Below are 14933 nucleotides of genomic sequence, written 5' to 3' on the forward strand. Positions count from 1 at the left end.
AAATTTTTATACTCACTGCCAGACTTGATATTGTCTTGCAATGGAGTCCACATATTGTTACCACAATCGTATGTATATCCTAACGGACTTTTTTTTCCCATCCATACTTCAAGTTGCTATAATTGAGTAGATAACCTGAATGCTTATTGCCTTATTTACCACATATGTAATTAAAATGTAAAGTGCCCTGTGTGTGCCCAGCACCTTGTTATATTCTAAGGGAGGATGCAATGGTTAATACAACAGTGATTTGGATCTTATTTAAAACAATTATTTTCTGTAAACTGTACGGTAATTATTAAAGATGTCTGTAAGGACTGTCCTCTGTGGATTTTTGGTCTGTAAATTAAAGATTATTAATTTTATAGCAGTGATCAGAGTTTTATGTACAGTGAATGAGTAACTTCTTTTTCTTAGGCAATAATAATGCAGCAAATTGCATACCTTGTTTTCCTGGGGTGGGGGAAAGTTTTTGGAAAAGGAAATTCCAGCTCCGCCCCCTGAGGTCCTTATTTGCCAGAGTAAATCTTCCAACTGCCCAGCTCAATCAGTAAGCGAGCACACGTGAGACACAACACACCCTCCCGCACAAAGGCAGGACCTGGGTATTTTCTTAATCCTTTTAGCTTGAGCAAGCAGCAGAAGGAAAACTCAGGAAATAAATCATATAAAAATATGAGAACAATAGGAAAGAAAAGCCTGCCTTACAGGTTTGTTTCCTGTTCTAATACTTGTGGAATGTGGTTTTCTCTCCTACTGATGCAAAATATAACTCAAATGCCCAAAGATGTCATTTTTTCTTAACCGAAGTTCTCCTTTGATCTGTTTATATTACCATGTTAAAATTAAAATCTCTCAGAATTGTCAAAATAAGCAGCATAGGAAACATTTGGTTGCAATTGCTACAGAGTAATATTTTTTAAAAGTAAATACTAGCTACACATACAGACTTTCAAGTGAAATTATAAGATATACTAAAACTTTGCTTTTTAGTAGTTATATATTTTAAAGTAAACTCTTTCATAAAATGTATCCAAGTTTTGGGGTAATACAAAGTTTTTTAAAAACAGTGGATATTCTAATAAAAAAAACCACCTTAGTGTTTAAAATGTTTTGCACATCAGTTTTTAGTTTCTGAGTTGTATATTCTTTTACCTAATTATTAGAGCCTCTTGTGTTAAAATAAGCAGCTTAAAAATTACCCTCTAGCACCTCCATCAGAGGAGGGGAGAAAAGATAGTTTTCTTCTTTTTAATAAATCTGATAATAATTGGAAAGAAAATAATTAGCTAAAATGATGCTTTAAATAATCTGTGAGTTTCTGTTGTTTTGTCTGACCATTTGTATCTGGAAAACAAACATATTTTTAAAAATCCTATTTGGACAGTTTCTAAGTGTTAATTACTAAGTTTCATCTCCTTCCCACTAAGAAAGGGCTCCCTGAGACTACAGTCTCCACTACTCAAGGAAATGTCAGTCATTCACTGGCTCTCCATGGCTAAATTCAGGAATACGGGTGCCAAGTAAGAGAATCTTCACCTACTTGTACAGAGCCATCACCTGCCACTGTGGCTTCCACGGCCACCACTGCTGTGATCAATCATGTCATCTCCCGAGACCCTTCCTAACCCTTCTCTCCTCCAGATGCTGGTGTCTCAAAATGGTCCTAGTGCAGCTGGCAGCATCTGGGCAGAGCCAACATCCAGCATGTGTGGTCATGGTAGCCATGCCCCTACGGATGAAGTGCTCCTTCTTTCTCCCACCCCAAGTCTAGGTTGGCCCCCTAGACAGGCTGGCAGTGACCTAAGGATTTAGTAGTGGTGACAGTAGTTACTGTAAACCATCTCCTCTAGCCACTAGAGTGTATAGATCTGCTGTTTTCACTTTGACCTAGTAGAAAAGTTTTCCACAAATAGATACCCAAATTTAGGTTTATGTCTGCTTTTAACTTTTTAGCTAGTAGAGACAGTGATTGCCATTCATTAGGAGTGCAGGTGTAACATTGGTTCCCTCAGATGGGTGCGTTCAATAACCCTTGCATCAGACAAGCCAGTGAAGTCTGTGTGATAGGGCAGAATGCTTGAAAATCTCAGTAAGTATTCCTCTTTGTTCACAGACAGTCCAGTTTCAGGGAGAGGAAGCTCTAACTAATCCACTCTTAATTTCTTACCAGAATTAAATGGATAAATCACAGAAGTTTTTTCAAGGATTGAAAAATATTTAGATACACTGCTAGTGGAAAAATCAGCAGATGCCATCACTCTGTATTTTTAGGAAGGCTTAACATAAGTGATTCCTCAAACGCAGTCCTGGTATGATTTGGTGACAGTGAATTATGAAAGATGGAAGTAGTGGTATGCTGAAGTCAGCTCATACAAGCCAGTTGCTTTATGTCCAGGAATTTTGCAAACTAGTTGACATAAATTTTGCAAGCTGCTGGGCTACTTGTTGAATTGGCCATTGTAGGAGTATGTACATCTTGGAGACTGGCGAACGCTGTAAATCACAAGTCAGTCTTGTCCACTACCCCAAATAAAACTGATTAAATATTACAGTATCACTAGATAAAGGTTGGTTTAGAAATATAGTCCAAATATCAGGGTCAATGAGATAAATGTGGAAGAATTATAGATGGCTTCGTCAGAGTTAAATGTTGGCACTAATCTCACTTAGCATCTTTATAAATTCCTTGGAAAGAGGTAAGAGAGAACTATCCATATTTTTCAGATGACCTTCAGCATTCCCACCGTTTAAACTATAGACCCATAGGAGTAACACCCAGATCTCTTAAACAACTGTGAGTTGGTTGGATAACAGCAGACTTAGAAAAGATTAAGGCAGTTTGGGGGAAAGTTATATTTACATACCTGTGTTGAGTTCTAAACTGTATGTTATGACTTAGAAATGAAATTTAGTGGTTTCTGTAGACTTTGTCTGTGTTCATTAGAATAATTTGTTAGCTGTGGTAGAAGGGCTCCTTCGGTGCCAAGCCCCCTCGGAAGCTCTGAAAATCAAATCGAGTAAGTGTCCCGCCATGTAAAGGAACCCCAGTGCCCACTTCCTGCGGCTTTGGTTGACATGCTTCATGGATAATGTAATGGAACTGGAAAAGTTTCAGAGAAAAGCTCGTAACCTGATCGGGGGATTATAAGAATCCCAGATGAGGCTAAGATTATATTAACTAGCAAATCATGAAAGGTTTTGAATAAGTAAATATAGATGGATTTAGTGAATACCAAAAGACTAGAATGATGGAGTAGTACCACTTTGATGTTTGAAATAAGAACCTGTAGAAGAAAATAAAAGAGACGTGTTATTGTTCCTCAAGAAAAAGAAGTAATGAGAGCAAAAATATTGTATCTCCAAGTTGAATTTTTCCCATTTTTAAAAATAATTATATTTACATATTTGAATGTGCAACATTTAATATGTATTTCCTCTAATCAGTGATCTCCATTTTTAATTAGGTTCTGTCAATGGAAGAAAGAGGGACGAGTTCCCTCCTTTCAATTTCAGTTGAAAGAACACTAAACCTGGGCTTTTTGCTGTTGTTTGAAGGCAACTTAAAGCAAAGAAATGGAAAAATCATTATAATTGTTTACTTTCACTGCTGAACTCCCCGGTTGGGATGTGAGCCCAAAATACATTTTTGCATTTTTAAGGAAATTTAATTAGGGTTAATTTCAGTATCCTAATTAGAACTCACGTCTTAATCCTCAATTGCACTTTTAAAAAATCAGGGTTTCTCAAGAGTGAATTAGGCAAAGGGAAGTAGGTAATTGATCACTCTATTTTGCGGGGGGGGTGGGGAGCTTTCCCACAATCAAGGGTGGGCTTTCGGGATGTTAAAAATTAGGACAATTATGATGAAACAAACAAGCAAATATCTTAAGAAATAAAGCAACACGAAGATACATCTAATCTTTTGCGTTTAACCAGATATTTAGTGATTTTCCATTTTATCATGCTTTTATAAGGATCCCAGTTTCTACTTTGTTATGTTGTTCTTAGAATAATTTTATCATTTTCTGTAATGAACATCTGTGTGTTGGTACTGAAATGTATTATTTACCTTTTGTCTGAAAATACTATGCTTTGCTATTTTTGAGGTGTATTTTCACAGGTATGGATTCCCAAGGTTTTAGGAATTTTTTTAGAGCACCTAGCACTCTTTTCCAGTGTCCGCGGTTTATGCTGGCACATCAGGTGTCATTCAGTGTGCTCTGCCTCTCTAGGTCATACAGGCTGGGGCAAAAGTAGGCTTATAGTTGTTTGTATGGAAAACAATACAATAATAAACAAGTAATGATAGCAGAATGAGCTCTGTTTTGTGTCCTCTCAACTGTACACCAACTTCTGCCAACCCTTGTGTATATATGACCTAGATTACTCATCATACTAGTTAGTCATCAATTGTAAATACCAAGAGTATTCATATTCATATTTTGGGGTTTTTTTGTTTGCTTTTAATCCTCACTCAAGGATATATTTATTGACTTTAGAGAGAGAAAGAGGAAGAGAGAGAGAAACATCAATGTGCTGCCTCCAATAGATGCCTGGACGGCGGTCAAACCAGACCCCGGCAAATGTTGATGCACCGGCGGACACTCCAAGCAAGGGAGCAACCCAGCCAGGACTATATTCATATTTTGAAGGAAACTGAGATTTGATAGGATATTATAGTAGAATTTAATTAAATTTTGGAGCAATATTATCTTTTAAAATAAATTATAGTGGTTTTTGTTATCTTCACCTATTGTGTCAATATACCTCAAACTCCTTACCATGTGGTCTCCCAGTCCTCAGTGATTCTTTTGTGATGTAGGAGAGGTGAGCCTCCCAGGCTTTAGGTGGGAAAGGGCGAAGAGTGTGCTTTATCAATCTCACACATAGACCCAACATTCAGGTTTATTGTGCAGCTTGACTGAGGCCACCAATGGTGGGTTTCTTTTTTTTTTTTAATTCTATTTGTTAAAAGGAAGATAATTTTTTTTAAATAAGAAAAAATGCACAAAAAAAGAGACATAACAGTGCTGTAATACTGCAAACACAATGTTAGGAAGGAAGTTAACTAAAGAAACAAATTTTCTTAAATTAAGTACCGTGACTAAGTAATTCCCTTTCTTCCAGCACTAAAGGATCATTTGACATTGGACCTTTTAAGTTAAGAGGGAGTCGCCTTAACTATCTACTACCGTGGTGGGAGAGGGGATGTGCTCGTCTCGCAGAACTCGGACCTCTCCCCTCCCCACTCCTAGGTCCCCCACTGCCCCCTGCTCTCCTCCCTCAGGCCTTCTCCCCCTCACTCCTCCTCCGTGACCCCTGACCCCGGCTAATCTGCATAGAGGAATGACAGGCATCCGCTGGGCAGGATCCGCCTCGCCGGCTGCGGCCGGCAGGGCATTGAGACCCGTGCAGGAGAGAGGTGAGGGACCCGTGGGCAGCTCCGCACAGACCGGGAAATGAGCGCTTGGAAATCTGTCTGTGAGTGGACCCATGATCGAAGGATCAAAAGAGCCGCCTGATCGCCGGACCTGGCCCTGGGACCCTAGACATGGGCCAGACCTCCGTCTCCACGCTGTCTCCGCAGCCGGGCAGTGGTGAGTCCCGGGCGCACGCGATGCGCTCCGTGGCGCCGGCCAGCGCTGGGCTCTGGATGGTTGGGGGCTCCTCGACTTGTCCTGCTCTGCCCGAACCCGCGGAGTCCCTCGGAGAAACCCGAGAGGCAGCGCTGCCCCAAACTCTTTGTCGTGGAAAAGTGGAATGCCTTTTGGGATCTAGCCGATTTTACCTTAAAGGCACAGGCTCCATTTTCTGCACGGGATGCCTCTCTTCGGTCTTTATCTGAATTACTTCTGAGCCTGAAATTTACGAGAAACGCCATTTGCGTAGCACTGTGGTTTTAAAACGCGAAACTTAGAAAGATAAACGTGCCAACAGGTTTTTCTGTATTTACGCTTGGTTTCTGAACAGACCAGAACTGAATTCTTTCAAGCTTTTCAGCTTATTTCTGGTTTGGTGGTTTTTTGTTTTTTGTGGGTTTTTTTTTTGGAGTAGACGTGCTTTCTCTTCCCCTGGCAGAACGCTGAATGCTTAGTAACTAACTACAAAAAAAATTGATTGTTTCAAGTGATTCTTGTGTTGTTTATGTTAGACACACAAGCTATACAATTTGGGGAGTAGATCTCATGAACTCTTACTGAGCGCTAAAGTTCGTTTTATGGAAACGTGTGTAACGTTTCTGAGTTATAATGCCCTGTTTTCTTTTTTTTTTTCATTTAATTAAACGAAAAAAGAAAAAGAAAGGAAGGTATGTCTGGCATTTGTACAGGAGTGTAGGGATAAACAACTTTTTGGTGGCGTTACTTGTGATTGGTTAATGAAATAAGCTTAAAGGGTACTATTTTGATATTTTTTTCCATTGACAATTAAAAATACCTCAAAGGGGCCATTTACATTATTCCTTGAGAAATTTGATACACTTTTAAAATTGTGTAAACATCAACAGGATCTTACTGAGAGGAAATGACAGGGCACCAATGAAGGTTTTTTTAATCAGCTCCAGGATGTCTCCAATGAGACAGACTTCTATCATCCCAACCTCTGTCCACATGGGTTTGTTTTTTATACTCCAGAGCCCCACTCCCTGAAATATTGTAAGTTTTGCTGGAGCTTATGTTAATGCCCTAAAAGAATGAACCTTCTGCAAAGGGGAGAAACCAGAACCCCCAAAAGATCACGCCTTCCCTTACTGTTAGTGACAAGGTTGTACAGTGCTCCAGAACATGGGAGACTTCATATTGATGGCTTTTTGGAGATTTGGGTTGGGGGGGGTGTTGATTTTGATCTTAATTTTAGAAAATTATTTTGTGCACTCTCCATTGTCTTTAAAGCAGTGGGCCTTCTATTATTTCAAGAAGGAGTTATATTTTTTAATTTCTGCGCTGGCAAAGCAGAGATTTAAATCAGTACTCCAACACCTCAGGTATAAAGTACTATCCTGAATTTAGTTCTGTTGCCACAAAGTATTAAGGGGGAGTTATTATCAGAATGAATTTTGTGTTCACAAAACCCAAGGGATATTCCATAAATGATAACTAAGAAGCAGAACAGGGTCCTAAAATGGGATTGCCCTGTCTCTTACCCTACTGGGGCAAAACATACCCAGATTGCTATACTTCGTAATAAAATGACTAATCATGTCAAGAGAGTGTGCCATTTGTTTGGATAAAAGTAATTTAGACAAAAAATTATTCTTGACCATAAAAGATATTTCAGAGAAATAGCTTATGGTATGAGTTGACTTGAATTGTGGGGCCTCTGTTTGGTTGTTTCGGAGTTCGTATGGATTGACAGGACTAGTCCAGACATCAGGAGTAGAGAGGGCGTTTCCAGTTTTGCTTTTGTTTTGTTGGTTAAGGGATGGTGGTGGCTGTGACTCAAGCTTTGGTATTAGAAGAGTGGAGTAATTTTCTCATGATATCCCCTTAGATTCTCTAAGCCTATTACTATAACTCCATTTCCCTGAAGTTTTACCATCATCTGATTCTAAATGACAGTATAAAGCCAACAAAACCCAAAGAACATTTGATTGCCACGCCTGAGTTTTATACTCATGTTGGTGTTCTTCTCTGAGAACGTCAGACCCTCTACTCTTCCAAGAATTTTCTTCACTCCTTCTTAGCGGTTTAACTGTGGCTTTATGAAAGGTGTAAATATTTCTGTTCTCATTGGTCTCAGCCATCTACTTGTTTAAGCCTAGAGTAGCTGCTAGGGATTATAATGGTGAAGATGATTCTCATCTTAAACACTTCATGGGGAAAGTCTGTTTGAGTCTCAGGAATCAATATCACAGAGTCCAATAGTTCACACTTGTTTTTATTGCATATGGGCTTTTGTTAGAATTATACTTGTAGGTTTACAGGTTTGCTTGCTTTTCACTGTCTCGATTTCAGGCTTTTTTTGAACCTTTCAGCTTAAGGCTGCATCTATTTCTCTGGGATCTAGAAAGACCATTAAAAATTATTTCTGAAAACATTTAGTTAGACTCATTTTTATTTTTAAAAATAGCTTTACTGTCAAATAATTAACATACCATAAAATTCACCCACTGAAAGTGTACAATTTATTGTTTTGTAGTACATTCACAGCACTGTGCAACCATCAATCCCTATTCCTATCACTCTCGACCTCCATCCCCTAATTAACCAATAATCTGCTTTCTGTCTCTGTGGATTTGCTTGTTCTAAACATTTCATACATATTCATACAACACATGGCCTTTCATGACTGGCTTCTTTTACTTAGCATGATGTTTTCCAGGGTCATCCATGTTATAGCATATGTCAGTATTTTCTTTTTATTTCCAAACAGCATTTCTTTGTATGTATATACCATATTTTATTTATCCATTTATCAGTTTGATATATATTTTGGTGGTTTCCACTTTCTGGCTATTATGAGTAATGCTGCTCTACACTTCATGTGAAGATGATTGGTGAACTTGTCTTTCTTTCTCGGGTGTACATTTAAGAGTACAACTGCCCAAATTAGGTGATTTTAGTTAGGCAATTTTCCTACCATTTAGTTATAAAAGTTCTTTATATAATGGATACACATCCCTTATCAGATACATGATTCACAAATATTTTCTCCCATTCTCTGGGTTGTATTTGTACTTACTTGATAGTATGGTTTGCAACTCAGAATATTAAAATTTTTATTATGTCCAATTTATCAATTTTTTCCTTCCGTGTGTATATTTGGTGTCATATCTAGGAAACCATTGCCTAACCAATGTCAGCTATGTTTTCTCCTAAGAGTTTTATATTTTAACTCTTATATGTTGGTCTGTGGTATATTTTAAGTTAATTTTTATGTATGGTGTGATGTAGGTTGCCAGTTTCATTCTTTTGCAGGTGCATATCCAGTTGCCAAGCACCATTTGTTGAAAAGACACTTCTTATTTTTAATGAATCGTGTTGGCACCCTTGTCAAATACCGATTGACCATACACCTGCATGTAAGGATTTATTTCTGAACTCTCAATTCTGTCCCATTGACCTGACATCTATTAACACGTCACACCATCTAGACTACTGTAATTTTGTAGTAAGTTTTGAAACATCAAATGTAAGTCTTCTAACACTGTTCTTCTTTTCCAAGATTCTTTTGCCTATTCTGGTCTCCTTGCATTTCCATATGAATTTTCTAATCAGTTTTTCAAGCTCTGTAAAAAAAGCCAGCCTGGGACTTTGATAAGAATTGTGTTGAACTTACAGACCAGTTTGAGTAATATGGCCATCTTAACAGAAGTCTTTCAGCCTGTAACTATGGATGTCTCTCCATTTAGTTAAATCTTCTTTGATTTCTTTCCACAATATAGTGTTTAGTGTAAAAGCCTTCCTCTTCCTTTGTTAAATTTATCTGTAAGATTTTATTGTTTGATACAGTCATAAATGAAATTGTACTTTTTTAATAAAGATTTTATGTATTTATTTTTTAAGAGAGGAGAAGGGAGGGATAAAGAGAGGGAGAGAAACATGGATGTGTGAGTGGAACATCGGTCGGTTGCCTCCCACACCCACACGCCCCAGCTGCAGACCTGCCTGCCACCCGGGCGTGTGCCCGGACCCAGATGGAACCTGTGACCTTCGCTCATCCAATTGAGCCATGCCAGTCAGGGCTGAAATTGTTTCTTATTTCATTTTCAGAATCTCTCTTGCTAATTGATAGATATACAAAAATTGTAGCCTGCATCTTTGCCAAACTCATTGTTTGTCTTAATGGTTTTTTCAGTGGATTCCTATATACAAGATCATGCTATATATAAGATCTGTATACAAAGGTCATGTGCAAGTAAATATCATTTTATTTCTTCCTTTCCAATCTAAATGTCTTTTATTTCTTCCCTTGTCTAATTGTTCTCACTCATTATGCAGTATAATGTTCTCTCACTTCTACAGTGTAATGTTAAATAGAAGTCAACATTCTTGTCTTGTTCCTGACCTAAGGGTAAAAACAGTCAATCTTCCACCAATAAATGTCATATTAGCTGTGTTTTTTTTTTCATAGATGCCCTTTATCAAAAAGTTTCCTTCTGCTCCTAGTTTGTGAGTGTCTTTATCATAAAAGAGTATTGGATATTCTCAAAGGCTTTTTTTTGGCCTCTGTTGAGACGATAAAATGTTTTTAGTTCTTTATTCTGTTAATACAGCATATTACATTAATTTATTTTCAGATGTTAAAGAAACCTTGCATTCTTGGGATAAAGCCTACTTGGGTATGATATATAATACTTTTAATATTTTCCTGGATTTAGTTTGCTAGTATTTTATTGAGGATTGGATCCATTATTTCTAAGTACAGGCTAAATAGGTATGCTCCCAAATAGTGTGGTTTCTATATCCTCTGGTCTCCCTTGCTTTAGAAGGATTAAGACTTCTAGCATTCCCATTGCCAAGTACAAGGCATAGTAGATTTGACACAATAAATGTTTGTTGATTATATGAATGACTCAACAAATATTCTCAATGAACACCTCGACTACTTTCAGCCAGTGACTATGTGAATGGGAGATATGTGCTACTCTTATCCTTTTTTACAGCAAGAATTGAACGCTACTCCGGCCCTATTGTCTGAAGGGTGGTGTCGGAGTCCAGTAACTATTGCCGTCTCCTTCAACCCCACCCCACTCCCACCGGGCCACAGACCAGCTCTTGCCTGCTCAGTCTCGGAGCTTGAGTTCAAAGCACAGACAAAATCACTATTCTCGTTTTTAGGAGACGAGGGAACACAAGTGAATAAAATATGCAGGATTACCTAGGCCATGAGAGGATCTTTTTATCTATCTGTGTTTCTCAGTTTCTGTATTTTTATTCGGGGCCTTAAATTTATCGTATTCAGGATATGTACCTATTTCCTTGGGAACATTGTGTGAGAAGAAATCGTAAAGGTAAAAGTGGATAAAGTTTATTTTCCTTAATGAAAACAACATGCACATGGCCGAGAGTCAGACTGTGCATGATGATTCAGGGGGAAAATGCCTTTGCTCCCTCTTAGACGTGCACAGCCCAGCATGCACAGCTCTTTTCGTTCCAGATAGTTTTCGTGTATGTATGTACCTTTGTTAAAACACAAGCAAGACACACGATCCTTTCTGCTCTATACTTTGAGATTTTTAAGTTGGAAAGATTGCCATATTTATGTCTGTAATCTTATAAACAAAATATTATAAATGGATATATCATAATTTCCTTTAAAATAACTCTATTGTTTTTATATTTTATGTTTATATTCTTTATTGTTTCTGGGTTCTTTTTATGTGCATGCTCTTATGAACAATGCTGAATGAACACCCTTATCTAAACATCTTGAACTACATGTACCAGGGAAATCCCAGCAGTGGAATTGCTGGGTGGAAGATTTGTGTATTTATTTTGACGGGCTTAAATTACTCTCACCGAGGCTGTATCACACAGCCAATATATGAGAATTCCTTTTCTGTGCTCTTTCTCACCACCACTGCATAGCAGGGTCTCCCTTAGACCCAATGTGTGGTGCTTTGTGAGAAATAAGAAGTCACTCGTTTTGGGTGAGGCAGTTCCCAGGCAAATGGCTTAACCAGTGGAACACGAGCAGGAATTCAGTTCCCATTCTCCTTGCCTCAATGTCCCTGTGCAGCGAGCACTCTGAACAACTGTGTGACCCTAGTGTTGTGCCAGATTAACTTTTAAAAATCTTTGTCAATCTATTTGTAAAAAGGTAATTTCTTATTTTGATATTTTGATTATGAGTGGAGCAGGGCATCTGTTGTTTTTTTTTCCTCTGAATTGTCTATTTATAACCTTCCCTTATTTTATATTTTCTTATAGATCTGTAGGTTAAGGATATTAGCTTTGTGTATTTTACATGTTGTAAGTATCTTTCCATGTTTATCTTACCTCCTGTATTTGTTTGTTTTTTATGTAACATTAAATCTTTATGGAGTCAAATCTATCAGTTCTTTTCTTTCTTACAAACTAGAGCTACTAGGAAACATGCTTTACTTTGCTGTTCTTCTCATATTTAACTATTTGATCTCTAATTTATTCTGATTTAAAGTAAATGATGTAATGATATTAAAATTCTAAGCTCCCATATGGTAAAAAAAAATAAAAAAATTGACAAAGGAGATCATAAAGTTCATGAAATATTTGCATTGTACAAGGAAAATAGTGCTTAATATCTTAATGTAATAAAACCTCCTAAAAACTGTAAAGAAAAAGAAATAAGAAAAAAGCAAAAGCAAACACTCAAATAGAAAAATGAGTAAAGAACATGAACAGGCATTTTTCAAAATATCTAACCACTATTCTGAGTGCTTGCTTGAATTAGCTGTTTAATTTTCACAACATCCACATAGGGTAATGACAGTTTTAAATTTTATTTTTTAAATACACTTGACATTTAATATTATTTTATATTAGTTTCAGGTGTACACCATAGTGGTTATACAGTCACATACTTTACAAAGTGATTCCCCCTGATGTTTCAAGTTCTGCCCTCATACATAGTTATTACAATGTTATTGACTGTATACCCTGTATTATAATTTACATCTCAATGACTATTTCGTAACTACCAATTTATACTTCCTAATCCCTCTATCTTTTTCACCCAATCCCACAGCCCATCCCCTCTGGCAACCATCTGTTTTCTCTCTGTATCTGTCCGTCTGTTTCTGTTTTGTTTGTTCTTTTTGTTGTTGTTGTTCTCTAGATTGAACATGTAAGTGAAATCATATGGTATATGTCTTTCTCTGACTGACTTCATTTAGCATGATAAGAGTAACTACCATTAGTTAATATCTCCATTTACAGATGAGGGAAATGGAAGCACAAGAGTTAAATAACTTGCCCACATTACTTAAAGAAAAAATGTAAGTGATCAGTTGATATATGAAATACAGTATAAGCAATTACATGGAAAAAAAAAGGTGCCTTTGATCACCTATGGACTTAGCAAAAATTTAAAGGAATGATTCACGGGAGATGTCCTGTGGTCGTTTAAATTGGTACCGCCTATCGGGGGGCAGCTTGGTAATATATAGTAAAAACCTTAAAATGTGCATACAGCCAGACCCAGCAAATCAACTTCTAGAAGCATACTGTGCAGGAAATAATTACTCGCTTACTGGAGCAATGTTTATCAAATTGGAAATAACTAATAGTCAAGCAGCAAGGGATTTTGAACGAATTGGGGTATAGTAATAGAATAAGCCAGTTAAAAATTAATTTTTTTGATAAAAGATTTTCATCATAAAAAACAAAAAAATGTGAAACATTAGGTTTAAAGTAATACGATTCTACTTTGTACACATGTGCCCAAAGGGCACAGAGGGAGGAGTTCACTCAGGTGGAGGTAGTGTGGCAGTGGCGGCTTTGCCCTGCTTTGGACACAACCAAAGCCTGGCCCCCCATCCAGAGTCCACCCAGGACCCCGTGGAGTTAAAGCCACCAGCCGACCTGCACAGCTTTTCTCCAGCGGTTGTGGACTCAAACTCAGTTTTCAGTGCCTGTGGCTGTTTTTCAACCAGTTCTATTTTTTCCTGTGAATTCAATGATAAAAAAAAATACAGGTTTCGATATAGCCATTTTCTTATTAGGTTTAATTTTCTTCTTTGATTGATCACAATGCAAATGTCACTCATCTGGAGAGAAAGACGGTGAGCACAAGTTTGAACTTCAGTTACTTCTTTTTAGTCTACAGCTCAGTAGGTGTGATCAAGGAGTGATATCCCAGAGAGCTTTGCCTTCCATTTATTGTCTCTCCAGTGGGCTGAAAGGACAGCCCCCAGGGGGCGGGGCAGCCTGCACCGGGTGCCTAGTCGTTGAAGTAGGGAAGGAGCTAAGACCCCTGGATTGCTGGTCCTCTAATTAAACCTCTTTAATTTGGATAGAGGGAAAAGTTCTAGCCAGAAAGTTCTCTTTTCTTGAGGAATTTTAGTGTAACAGAATAACTGCAAGTCTCTATTCTTGGGAGGCAAGAGTCATGTTTAGTGAGGACTCAACTTATGTAAAAGTGCTACTGAGGTAGAAATAGTTTTCAGAAAAGAAACTGTTTGGTCCAGAGCCCTCCACCCACATTTGAAGCAGGTCGATGGAAAACAAAAGCAACAGGTTTTGTTCCCCAGAAGGGAATAAGCATGTAACAGTACTTTAAAAAGTTTGGTCTAACCGGTATCATTTACACTTGTAAATGATTTATTTTCACTCCAAGGGTCTGGATGTTTTTATTCATATAAACCTCCTGGGAAGTATAACGCTCCAACCCTTAACACTAAGGAAATTTTGGCTGACATAGGATCAAAGTGGTATTTTGTTTAAGAATATTCTGGAAAGCCATGTTAGTATGTCCATGGTGACTATATCCCTCAAATTGCCTCATTTTTAAGGGATATTAAGGAGAAAGAGGGGCACCTTCTTCCAACAAACACTTCCTGAGCTAAGGTAATTACATGTGAGGTAGAATTCAAAGATGGCTGCCCTGGGGGTTGGCTGGTTATTTCTGCCTCTCTGCCATCTCCTTGATTGCCAGGTTCAAATACACAGTTTGGCAGGTCCGCTGGAATCCTTAATGGGTGGCTCACAGGTAAAGGTCTAAACAGGAGACTTGATTCTCTCCTCCAAAGCACTCCTTAAGTTTGGCTTCTTACACTTCACCAAAGGGTACCTCCAACCACTCACTCATTCTAGCCAGAAATCTAGGAGTCATCCTTGGGTTTTCTCTGCAGATCTAACCAGCACATCCTGTCTATTTTTCTTCCAAAATGCATCTCAGGTCTTCTCACTTCTCTGTCTCTAGTGCCACCATCCAGGCCATGGCCATGGCCATCCATTGTGTAGACAACTGCAGTGGACTCCAGCTGGTCTCTTGCTTCTGTTCTCAACTTT

The 14933-nt window shown here is 38.0% G+C and overlaps 1 protein-coding gene across 6 annotated transcripts in view; it reads left to right on the plus strand.

Annotated features, from left to right (window-relative positions):
- PHACTR2 (phosphatase and actin regulator 2) overlaps positions 1-14933 on the plus strand; it is a 225049-nt gene that overhangs the window by 114250 nt on the left and 95866 nt on the right. Inside the window, exon 1 of one of the 6 annotated variants that reach the window (XM_045842643.1) lies at positions 5382-5600. The exons of the other annotated variants lie outside the window; for them this stretch is intronic. Coding sequence (XP_045698599.1) covers positions 5555-5600 — 46 coding nt within the window. The 5' untranslated portion in view covers positions 5382-5554. Of the gene's footprint in view, positions 1-5381; positions 5601-14933 lie in introns of those variants that run through there. 6 annotated transcript variants of the gene reach the window in all.

Source organism: Phyllostomus hastatus, unplaced genomic scaffold (assembly GCF_019186645.2).
Source record: "Phyllostomus hastatus isolate PE091 unplaced genomic scaffold, TTU_PhHast_1.1 phas_contig_40, whole genome shotgun sequence".
NCBI lineage: Eukaryota > Metazoa > Chordata > Mammalia > Chiroptera > Phyllostomidae > Phyllostomus > Phyllostomus hastatus.